Source organism: Rutilus rutilus (assembly GCF_951802725.1).
Source record: "Rutilus rutilus genome assembly, chromosome: 22".
NCBI lineage: Eukaryota > Metazoa > Chordata > Actinopteri > Cypriniformes > Leuciscidae > Rutilus > Rutilus rutilus.
The window spans coordinates 1,790,829-1,803,904 of record NC_140227.1 but is presented as its reverse complement, the minus strand read 5'-3'; the positions used below and the strand labels follow the sequence as shown (position 1 = coordinate 1,803,904).

At 36.1% G+C, this 13,076-nt stretch overlaps 1 protein-coding gene across 1 annotated transcript in view; it reads left to right on the top strand.

The window, feature by feature from the left end:
• iars1 (isoleucyl-tRNA synthetase 1) overlaps positions 1-13,076 on the top strand; it is a 100,679-nt gene that overhangs the window by 55,523 nt on the left and 32,080 nt on the right. The window contains exons 20-23 of the mRNA XM_084394935.1: positions 1,003-1,123; positions 1,205-1,296; positions 5,350-5,427; positions 8,069-8,190. Of these exons, the coding sequence (XP_084251061.1) occupies positions 1,003-1,123; positions 1,205-1,296; positions 5,350-5,427; positions 8,069-8,190 (413 nt within the window). The remainder of the gene's footprint in view (positions 1-1,002; positions 1,124-1,204; positions 1,297-5,349; positions 5,428-8,068; positions 8,191-13,076) is intronic.

Genomic DNA, 13,076 nt, shown 5'->3' with positions numbered 1-13,076 from the left:
GTTTTCCCAGGAGTCTCCCATCCAGGTACTGACCAGGCTCAGCCCTGCTTGGCTTTAGTGGGCATTCTGGGCAACCAGTCTTGGGCTACAGGGTGATCTGGCTGCTGTCGAATGGCCATGGTTGCTTACTGACACTTTGCTGGACGCTCAATCCAGTCAGCCGTGGTTGAACTGCGAGTATAACGCGCTATCTGTCCCTCTCGTTGCAAGGAAATACATTGTTTTCTTTTTATGAATGTAATCTCATGCATTTATTATTTTGTATGATTGTCGTTTTAGAGAATTTTATCCCAATTTAAAGCAGTCAAATGGCAGTTCAACCGTGGCTGGCTGGATTGAGCGTCCAGCAAAGCGTCAGTAAGCAACCAGTCGGGATCACGACCATTTGACTGCTTTAACTGGGATAACTGGTCCCAAAACATCCATCATACAGAAGAAAATAATCATATCAACAGATGCATATTAAATGAGCTAGAGAGGGAGGAACTCAAAACACAAAAACTGCCAAAAATAAATGGTTTCTGAAACTTGCCAAGGCAGACAGCCTGCCAGCCACTGACAGGTCACATGACATGCCAGTGGCGGCTCCTGCCAGCCAGCTGAAGATTGAACCCCTACTGAATTAAATTTTACAATATATTCACATAGAAAACAGTTATTTAAAATTGTAACAATATTTATGTTTATATTTTATGATTAATGTATTTTTGATGCCTTGGTGAGCATAAAATATACATGCAAAGGGGTTGAAATGCTTACATTTTTACAATTATCCTAACATATCAGAAAAAGATCTTCAAGTGAAGGATCATGGGGTTCATCTGTCAAAAAGTTTGGGATTCCTGATGTAGTAGGTGCTTGAATTCAGCATTGACGTGTCGTATTTAAATTCAATGGAGATTTGACAACTGGAAGTGAAGAAAAGATCTTTTATTTTATTATTTTAACTGCTTACTATTTGAAAAGTATCTGACTGGGCCCTGATCGTTTTCCCCTCATTAGGAGGAGGGCATCGAGTTCCTGTACAACGAGAGGACAGCCATCGTGAGCGAGAACATCATGGACAAATGGATCCAGTCCTTCACCCAGTCTCTCATTCAGTTCTTCAGAGATGAGATGGGAGGTGAGCATCTGATGAACTCCTGAACTTGAAGTGATTTGTCAGCAAGGACGGTCTGAAATAGACGTGTGCTCGTGTTTCCAGCCTACAGACTCTATACGGTGGTTCCCAGACTGGTCAAGTTCGTGGATATGCTCACCAACTGGTACGTGAGGACGAACCGCAGGCGTCTGAAGGTAGGCAAGATTCGACTCGCACACAAGCTCAGAAAACCTGTCAGAAATGTCCCAGTCATGTTTCATATTTATCAAGAGAGAAATAAGAAAATATATTTTTCCTGAGCCTTGCACTTGCTTGTGACCCTTGGGCTAGAAGTGACCCAGATTGAATTAAAGCACAGATCAATACACATATTTCATCCCTGAATGTCATTATTCATCCATTGAACAAAACACACTTAGATTCATCTGTATTGAATCAGTGCTTGGACCATTTACAAAAAAGAAATAAGGAAAGAGGAGGGAAGGAAGGAAAAAAGAAAGAAAGAAAATAATGAAGGAAGGAGGGGAAAAAAAGAAGGTAGTAAAGGAGGAAGGTAGGAAGGAAAGAAAGTAAGGGAAAGAAGGAGTGAGGCGGGAAGGAATGAAGGGAGGGAAAGAAGGAAAGAAAGAAAAAAGGTAAGAGGTAAAGTATGAGAGAAGGAAGGAGGGAAAAAAATAAAAGAAAGAAAGAAAGAAAAGAAGATAGGAGGGAAGGAAAAAGAAGGAAGCAGGGCAAAAAAGAGAGAAGGAAAGAAAAAAGGAAGGAAGGGAAGAAAAGGTAGGAGGGAAAGAATGAAGGAAGGAGGGAAAAAGAAGGAAGGAGGGAAGGAAGGAAGGAAAGAAAGGAAGGTAAGTGGGAAAGTATGAGGGAAGTAAGGAAGTAAGAAAGAAAGAAAGAAAATAATGAAGGAAGGAGGGGAAAAAATAAGGTAGTAAAGGAGGAAGGTAGGAAGGTAAGAAAGTAAGAGGGAAAGAAGGAGTGAGGCGGGAAGGAAAGAAAGAAAAAAGATAAGAGGTAAAGTATGAGAGAAGGAAGGAGGGGAAAAAACGAAAGAAAGAAAGAAAGAAAGAAAGAAAGAAAGAAAGAAAGAAAGAAAGAAAGAAAGAAAGAAAGAAAGAAAGAAAGAAAGAAAGAAAAGAAGATAGGAGGGAAGGAAAAAGAAGGAAGCATGGCAAAAAAGAGAGAAGGAAAGAAAAAAGGAAGGAAGGGAAGAAAGAAAGAAAGAAAAGGTAGGAGGGAAAGAATGAAGGAAGGAGGCAAAAAGAAGGAAGGAGGGAAGGAAGGAAAGAAAGGAAGGTAAGTGGGAAAGTATGAGGGAAGTAAGAAAGAAAGAAAGAAAGAAAGAGGAAAGAAAGAAAGAAAGAAAGAAAGAAAGAAAGAAAGAAAGAAAGAAAGAAAGAAAGAAAAGAGGTAGGATGGAAAGGAGGAAGGAGGGAATGAGGAAAGGGGAAAAAAGAAGGAAGGAAAGAAAGGAAGGTAAGTGGGAAAGTATGAGGGAAGTAAGGAAGTAAGAAAGAAAGAAAGGAAAAAAAGAAAGAAAGAAAAGAGGTAGGATGGAAAGGAGGAAGGAGGGAATGAGGAAAGGGGAAAAAAGAAGGAAGGAAAGAAAGGAAAGTAAGTGGGAAAAGTATGAGGGAAGGAAGTAAGGAAAAAAGGAATGAGGACAAAAAAGAAGGAAAGAAGGAAAGAAAGAAAGAAAACACATGGTTCATCAGGTTTATTTAAACACATTTGAGTGATGCTGAGACTATAGAGTTGAGTTTGGCTAATTCTCTTTACACATTCACATACAACATAATGAAATGCCCAGAAGAGTCAGTACTCTGTGGAGACTCTTCATAACCGCAGATAAACATTCCCTGTGAGTCCGTCCTGACATTCTTTTATTCCCATGCTGCCTCTGTTTTCCTCAGATCTCACCAGACATTCTCTATATAAACTAATAAAGATGGAATAGAAAAAACGGATATTTTACTCCCTCCCGACAACACACAAAATATAGAATATACAAGAAAAAAAACATACATTTGACAGGTTTTGTGAGATTTTCTCGAACTTTTCAATACTAAAAACTGTCCTGATTTTAATTACCAATTATGATAAATAAGAATGTTACACTCACTTGTATTAAGGACAGTTGCTTGCTTTAAAAATGAGGTGTGCACCAGGGGTCTCATTTATAAAACTGTGCGTAGGAACCTTACTAAAATTGTACGTGCGCCCGAAAGCCAAAAATGGCGTACGCAAAAAAATATTCAGATTTATAAAACCGTTCGTACGCCAGAACCTGCGCAGAATTCACTTTATAAATCCCAGTCAGCGGAAGATTGTGCGTACATGTGTCTCCACCCGAAATAACCATATATGGAGCTTACAACGCCTAGTTTTACTATGCAGATCCTCATCTACATATCATTTGCATATGATTATTCATCCACGTGATAACGTTTAACGGTACAAGACACATTACATTAATAAAAATCAAGTAGTTGCCTATCCTTGCCTTGTTTTTGAATACATAAATCAAATAGTGTATAAAATACATTTCAGAGAAAGTTTTTCTCAATCTTTTCCACTGGCCGAATTGTATTTTTAATTGATTTATATTTTTAATGGAAACAGATAGGCCTTGGGCATTATTTGCACGAAACTATTTTCTCAGACTGTCTGGTATTATCATGATAAGCAGTTATCTCTGGGGTTAAAACATTAAAACAGCATGCCAGAGGAAAAGTGTTCAAAAACATCGCATCCACAACAAATATTTCTATTGACTGAATTTGAACATAAAAATGTTGTAACTTCTCAGTAATTATTTCATGTTTAAGTGCTTAACTCCATTAATTTGAATGGCATATTTAATCTAAATGTTTATATCAGAAGTAAAACATAGTTTAAAACATAATTTTATTTATTTAAACTGTTTTGCGTCAGTTTCACTAAACGGCCCAACGCGCTCGCTGGCGCGGACATTTAAGAAGGGATGGATATTTGCTTCAAGTGACAGGCTTGGTGAGTGAAATTATATTTGTATTATCTTTCTGTATATGTTAAATTTTCTTTAGATTTTCTGTCTAAAAGTTACCAAAAAGACACTTAACTCCAGCTCACCATCGGTGTCGCCAATTCCCTTTGTCTCCAGAATGTGCGTACGCACGGCTCAAAGTTTGCTTAAAGGTGCGCACATTTTCCCGTCAAGTTTGTTTTTTATAGATCACAACCTTTGCGTGGGAACTGGCGTACGTACGTTTCCAGCCCCGTTTTGTGCGTACGCACGCTTTATAAATGAGACCCCAGGTGTTTGTCCTAAGCCCGTTAGCGTTCTCTAATATTGAGGAAACTCTTTGCACTAAACCTGGATAATCAGGTTTATATTAATAAATAACTTTATTTCTCCTGCTCAGTCTGTGTGTGTTCTGCTCTCGCTCCTGGACAGTGTCTCTGTACGTTCTGTTGTAAACGGAGATCTGTGGTCTCAGGAAAGCCACTTTAAATCCTCATTATGAGTCATAAATACAGTGCATGTTCACAATAATAACTAAAATAATGATTTAAACTATGTTTTACATCTGATATACACATTTACATCAAATATGCCATTCTTATTAATGGAGTTACGCACTTAAATTACATGAAATCATTACAGAGAAGTTACAACATTTTTTATATTCTAATAAATAGAAATATTTGTAGTGGATGCGATGCGATTTTAATGTTTGCTTAGCGCATGATAATAGCAGAACATAATATTTTCACGCAAGTAATGATCAATAATGCACAATAAGGCCTATCTGTTTCCATTAAAAATATAAAGCAATTAAACATTATATTTGGCCAGTGGAAAGGATTGAGAAAAACTACCTCTGAAATGTATTTTATACTATTTTGATTTATTTATTGGAGTTTTGCAGATGAGGACAAAACTCGGCATTGTAAGCTCCATATATGGTTATTTCGGGGTGGAGACGCATGTGCACAATCCTGACTGTGTTTTATAAAGGGAGTTTTGAATATTTTTTTGGTGTACGCCATTTTTAACTTTCAGGCGCACGTGCACTTTTAATAAGGATCGTACGCACAGTTTAATAAATGAGAGCCAGGACCTGCAGGCTCAGACGTGATGCTTGGTGTTGTGACACTGCAGTGTTGTGTGTGTTTAAGAGCGGAGGAGTCAGCAGTGCTTGCAGCTGTTATCCTCTCTCTCTCTCTCTCTCTCTCTCTCTGTGTGTGTGTGTGTGTGTGTTCAGGGTGAGAGTGGTGTTGAAGACTGTATCCGTGCCCTGGAGACCCTCTTCAGTGTGCTCCTCTCCATGTGTCGACTGATGGTGAGTGTCGCCAGCGCTCAGAAAACACAGTCAAACACTGCTTTCAGGAGGAGGAATGTGGCCGTTCTCAGTGGATGGGGATGAAATTATTGAATATAGAAGTGTAGCAATGCTTTTTGAAATATATATATATTTTTTATATTACTAAAACCAAAAAATAAAGTTTTTTTTTTTGTACACTGAAAAAATTTAACATTTTCTTGTTAAAAACAATCTTTTACTTGAAATGCAGAACTGTTGAAGAAGATCATTTTTTCTTGTTTTAAACATCAATTTAATACATTTTTGCTAAGTTTATGCTTTACGAAACAAACAGACGAATATGAATGAATAACTAAAATAATAATAATAATAATAATTAAATAATCTTTCCTTCTGGAATAGTTGACATTATAATTGTGTCATTATTTTAATGTAATTTCTGTCTTGTGTGACTTTCTCTCTTCTGTGCAACACAAAAGCTGAGTTTATTTATATTTTTTTATATCCTGACCACTGGTTTTAGTGTGATGGCAGTGAATGAAAACTAGAGCTGTCAAGCTTCAAAACTGCATATCATATCAGCAGCTCATCTGACCACTGGACGTCTTCTGTAGTCATACGACAGCTTTGCTTAAAGATCAAACATGTTTATTTAAAAGACTGAAAGTAAATTTGTAGCAAAGTTTGTTATGGTGGGAAGGAGGAGGCGGGAACTGGCCAACTTTCACAGACTTTAATAATAAAATGCAGGAAAGTAAAAGAGAGCAGCCCCTGACGGACGACTGCTGCCACATAATAAAACAAACAAAACACAACATAAATCCAGGCCTGGTCCTCTCTCGATCTTCACTGTCGTCGCTCCTCCTGTATACCGTGTCCTAACTACACGTGCCGCGTGATAAAAGGCGTCTTTTCCATGTTGTTCAGAGTGTTTGTCCTGACCAGGCGCGACGGCGACACGCGGCGACTCTAATTTAGAAACTGTTTCTATTTTTCTGCGACGTCGCGCTGGAACAACAAACACAGAGTGTGGCGATGATGATCTCAGGTGCTGTTTATGCGCTTTATTTAATGTTAAAAGCGTGTCATGTGACTCTGAATATCATTTAGTGCTCCAGCTTTGTGGCTGTAAAAGCAACAGTGGATAATTCACCTCAGATCTTGAAATTAAACAAATGGAAACAAGAACGTTCAAACTGTGAACAAACAAGTGTATTATTTGACAAAGATTGTTTTAGTAACTCAGTAGCCTATGTATTTGAATAATGTTTAAATGGTGTAATATTTGTGAATTTGATTATGTAGCTATTTATCCATTTTCTTGCGAGTGCCGTCAAGATTACTCTCTGGTGTTGCGAGACTCCGCCCACACGTTGTTCTGATTGGCTGACTCCGCCCAAATGCTGTTCTGATTGGCTGACGCCGCCCACACACTGTTCTGATTGGCTGACTCCGCCCCCATGCTGTTCTTTTTGGCTGACTCCACCCACACGCTGTTCTGATTGGCTGACTCCACCCACACGCTGTTCTGATTGGCTGACTCCACCCACACACTGTTGTGATTGGCTGACTCCACCCACACGCTGTTCTGATTGGCTGACTCCACCCACACGCTGTTCTGATTGGCTGACTCCACCCACACGCTGTTCTGATTGGCTGACTCCACCCACACACTGTTGTGATTGGCTGACTCCGCCCACACCCTGTTCTGATTGGCTGTGGGTTTTGATTGGACAATGTGGACAGACAAATCACTTGAATCTTATCGCATCTCGTCTGGTTTGAACACGGTGTTATGCTTCCGCTCCTCCGTGAGAGATACGAGAGCGGTGCGTCGCTCATTATCACTCACGCCACCGGCCTCGTCCTGCTCGCCACAGTTGACTACTCAAATTTCAGTCTGTTTCTCACGCAAAGCATCATATGACTTACAAAAACTTGTATATATATCGCACAAGTCACACGGGCGACTGTCACAGCGGAAAAGCGCGACCGGCACGATTCAGTTTTGTGTTCCGCTGAAAGTCATATGGGTTTTCCAACAACATGAGAGTTGAATTATTATTTGAAACTATTGATATCTGCAGTGTAATGCAGTTCATAACTGTGAAGGCAGGGCTTCAGTTTACGGCAATAATTAATTACTGACCCATTTTCCCCATCAGTGATTATTTAACTCAAGGAACAACTTAATGCTTCAATGACTCTTCAGTGAAGGAAACCTTGGCTTTGTGTGGTGATAGTGTCTTAGCTTCTGTCTGTAGTTTATTTATTCACTTAAAGGTGCATTGCGGAATATTTAGGAGGATCTGTTGCCAGAAATGCAATATCATATACATAACTATATTTTCAGTGGTGTATAAAGACCTTATATAATGAAGAAGCTATAGCTAAAGTCAGCGAATAAAACACTGACATAATGATGAACAAGTTACAATAATATTCGCAATAACATCGTTTTACTGAATAATTAAGCAAGCATAATTTCTTTATCTTTGTAAAGAATCCACATTGTTTATGGCTACTCTCTGCTGTCTCAGACGACGACATCACTTCCTGTCGGCCACCGTAACTTCTGTTGGTTGCCATTCGCAAACTCACCTCTAGATGCCGCTAAAAATGACACACTGCACCTTTAAGAAGTGTTTCTTGTGCCCAGGCTCCCTTCACGCCGTTCATAACGGAGATGATGTACCAGAACCTGCGTCACCTGATGGACCCGGCGTCAGTGGAGGAGAAGGACACGGGCAGCATCCACTACCTCATGCTGCCACACGCCAGGTACACGCTACAGCCATCATGCTAACATCGCCCTTTACCATCATAACATATATACTATATAAAACAATATTCATGGCCGTTAGCAAACACCTTCTGTCATAATAAAGATGATGTCATTAGAATGTTTTTTCAATTAAATGAACATTCTACTATGTATAAAACAATTTCTTGACACTTCATTAATTGCAATATAAAAATAACGAGTGGAGTTAAAAATATATAAATAATATAATATTAATATAAATAAATAATTAAATACTGTACTGGTAAACTTAACTAATATATTGTAATGTAAAAATCATTATAGGTGAGTTAAAAATATATAAATGTTGTTGTTATAATTATTAATACAAATAAATAATAATAAAAAAATAATTTAAAACATGTTTGCAAAACAATAATGTATAAAATGTATAAATATTATTTTACATAATTTAAAAACAATAATTGAAAACTCAACTCATTATTTGTAATGTAAAAATTATAATAGAATTTAAAACATAAATAAAATAATATTATAATAATATTATTGTTATTATTAATAATAATATTCTTAATAAATAGTTGAATCATCATTTATTATTTTCTATTAAGCAATTGTAATATAAGTATAAGTATAGTACATTTAAAAATATATAAACCTGATATTAAAATAATATATTATTATTGTTAATAATCTTCATAAATAATAAATGGTTTAATTAAATAATTGTTATAAAAATATAATGATAGTACAATTAAAACATATAAACCTGATATTCAAATAATATATTATTATTATTATTATTATTATTATTATTATTCATAATCTTAAATAATTAAAAAAAATAATAATTTGTAACTCATTCGTTGTAAAATAAAAATGATAATAGTACAATTTAAAATCTATAAATCTAATAATATTAAAATATATTTATATTATTATTATTTATTAAAAATAATAATGGAACACTTATTTAAAATGCAGAATTGAAAAGTTAACTGACATTTTTGTACCTGAAATGATGAGATTAGCTCTGATGAGTGAGTTTGAGTCGAACACAAGCGGACTCTGACAGTCGATCTGTCATGCAGTGTTTCCATCAACACACAGCGTCAGAGATCATGGTGTGTGTGTGTGTCGTGGCGTTCGGGAGCGTGAACACAGTGATATGCAGAAGCTGATTAAACTCATAACCTCATTTACATTTTGACAGGCTAGAACTGAGACTAAAATAGTTTTTCCTTCCTTATTTGATGAACTTCATCAGTTGTTCTGAAGCCGATCAACACACAGAGCTCTTCCTGCATCTGGTCAGATGTTGAGAGGGTGTTTGAAGCATGCAGGCCTGGCTAATGCAAATGTGCATTTTGAATATTCGTCGAATAAACAAATTAGGTAACACTTTATAATAACTGCACGCTATTAATCATTAGTTAAGCATTACTAAACAGTTAATTCATAAAGCATTAATAGACATTAATAAGCAGTTTATAAATACAACTATAAATGCATTATTCTTGATTTATAAGCATATCTATAATGTGTTTAATAATTGTATTTACATACTTTATTAATGATCAATTTATCATTTCTAAATGAAGTATAGCATTATTTACAAACCGGTTACATTATTTACCATTATTTACAAACCAGGTGTTGTCATTGAGTCATAAGATCACTTAGAAAGTGTAAGTAAATGTTGTAGATTCAGGGAGTTATAAAGCGTTTAGTAGTGGTCAGTTCACTATTTTTGTGAGCTCATCTAAAGTGAGGACTAGTTATGCCTTGTAAAGCGTTTATAAAGGAGATTTAAAGACTCATTGATCTTCTAAACAGAAAAAGGAAACACACACACACACTGATAGAGAACATAGAATATTTACCAGCCTTTAAATCTCCTTTATAAATGCTTTACAAGGCATAACTAGTCCTCACTTTAGATGAGCTCACAAACATAGTGAACTGACCACTACTAAATGCTTTATAACTCCCTGAATTAACCCTGAATTACAGTAGAAATACATGTTAATAAAGCATTTATTAACACACTAAGTAACTATTACTATATGTCTGAATAATAATATGTATTTAAAGTTTATTAATCATTTACTTACACTTTCTAAGTGATCTTATGAACTACTGACAACTCCTAAATAACTGGTTTGTAAATAATGCAGTACTTCATTTAGAAATGATAAATTGATCATTAATAAAGTATGAAAATACAATTATCAAACACATTATAGATATGCTTATAAATCAAGAGCAAAGTATTTATAGCTGTATTTATAAACGGCTTATTAATGTCTATTAATGCTTTATCAATGATGAATTAACTGTTTACTAATGCTTAACTAATGATTAATAGCGTGCAGTTATTATAAAGTGTTACCAAAAATGATAAAAAAACCTGCACACACCAATGCAAAAACTGTGCATTAAATCTTTTGGTTTGTCAAGAGGGATGAAGACATTAAGACGTGACTGACGCGGTGTGTTTTTGTTAGCTTATAGCTAATATTGCTAATATCATAGCTAATATTGTTTTTGTTTTGTTAGCCAGTAAAGCGCGCAACGGCTGCGTTGATCATGTAAATTGTAAATTGAAAATTGGTGGGAAAAGTCGTCCTGCTGACGAAAACCCTCTCAGTCGGAGGCAAAGATTGTGCAACGACACACTTGACCAAACCTGCACATCAGTCAGAGGCTGAGTGTGTGTGTGTGTGTGTGTTCATCAGCTGAAACGCACTCGCTCAGATCAAGAGCGTCTGGTGTTTCTTATGATCGATATGTAGATGATGAAGTGTTTCTGAAGTAGAAGTGAGTGTTTCTGAATGGCTAGTGTGTGTTCATGTAGTTCATTACGCTGTGTGTGTTGAAGTGTGTTTTCTCAGGTCACTGATGCACAAACTCAGTTTAACGCACTAATGTTCCTCGCATGCACATTAAGGGCATTATATTTTACTGAAGAACAATTGTTTCAAAAGTGAATGTCAGTTCAGTTCAATAAAAGATGCGATGCTTGATTTGGTTTATATTTGATTTGCTTATTGCGCTCTTGTGTTCATAGGAGACGATACAGAACTTTTCCCCTCTAACATTAAGTGTTGCCTTTAGAATTTGAATTTAACTGGAATTTTGCTCATATTTAAGAAAGAAATTTGTGTTTAGTTTTTGAAGAGTGTGTCACGGTCAGGTCCTCGCGTGATTCAGTGTGTGAACACATTCACGAGAGCTGCAGTTCGCCTGTAAGCGCTCCTCAGGTCTGTTCCTCCTCACTCCTCTATATTCAGCGAGTGTCCCGTGTTACTGTGCTGTGTGTGTATTAATAAGCGCAGAGGTGACCGTGTGTCCGAGACGAGGAGAGGACACGGAGAACATTCACTGATTAAACATCTCTTCTCCTCAGTCGTCTGGACTGCGTTTGCTGATGTAACCGAGAAACGGTTCAGGGATGGAGCTTTGTGTAATGATTTAACATGAGGACAAGCATTTAGATGCTGTTTGACACCATGTGACCTGTGGATGTGACACCTGAATGAACTGTGTAACGGGTGTGAATTGTCACTGATCTCACGATTCAATCCGATTATGATTATCATGTCCACGATTCAGTCTGACTCGATATCACGATGCGTTGCATCCTCACTTTTCAACATTACTGCACATGGGTATATTTTGTTAATGACTACAAGCAGTCTGAGAGACACTGCCGATTAAAAGTTTGGGATCGGTAAGATTTTTATGTTTTTAAAAGAAGTCTCTTCTGCTCACCAAGGCTGCAGTTATTTGATAAAAAAAAAGAAAAAAAAAAGTAATATTGTGAAATATTAGTACAATTTAAAATAAACTTAATAAAATAAAATATAATTTATTCTTGTGATCAAAGCTGAATTATCAGCATCATTACTCCAGTCTTCAGTGTCACATGATCCTTCACAAATCACTCTAATATGATGATTTGATGCTCAAGAAATGTTCATTACTATTATCAGTGTTGAAAACAGTCGTGTACAATTATTTTTTCTGGATTCTTTGATGATTAGAAAGTTCAAAAGAACAGCATTGAAATAGATTATTTTGTAACATTATAAATGTCTTGACCGACACTTTTTGAATAAAAGTATTAATACATTTTTTTCCAAAAAAATTCAAATTCTTACTGACCGCAAACTTTCGAACGGTAGTGTTTAATGTTACAAAAGCTTTAGAGTTCAGATAAATGCTGTTCTTTTCAACTTTCTATTCATCAAAGATCCTGGAAAAAACACAACTGTTTTCAACACTGATAATAATCATAAATGTTTCTACTGTGTATTAGTATAAAACACACTGCAGTTTTAATAAGAATTCAGGAAAGGCTGGCAAACCAAAACGGAGAAATCAGAAACTATTTAAACTCAAACTGTGACTGAGTGAGTCTACATTTGTTCCTCTACGGCTGTAATAAACTATACAGCTATACGGAAACCGGTTAGCACTTTATAATGAGGAAATAGTGTGAAAAGACAAAGAACAAAATGAGATGTGAAGAGCTGAAATATGAATGCTAACGTGTGTTACGTGTGCGCTGATCTGTCTGTAAAATAATCAAAACTGGGTTCGTAAAAGGGGCTTAAAGGACGTGAATTTGACTTTTTGAAATGCAAGTCCTTAAAAACAGACTTATTTACGAAGAGGTACTTGAAAAGTGCTTGACTTATTTAAATACAAAATGTATGAAATTTCATTTTTTCAAAAATAAATAAATAAATACGCTGTACACCAACATTATAATATCAAATATTACTTATTGAACAATACTAACCATTATAAACTTTGTATTTAATGTAATAATGAAGAGTTCAGATGCAAAAGCCTCTAAGTGCCATCTGAAATCTTCCTCTAGAATGATCATTTTTAT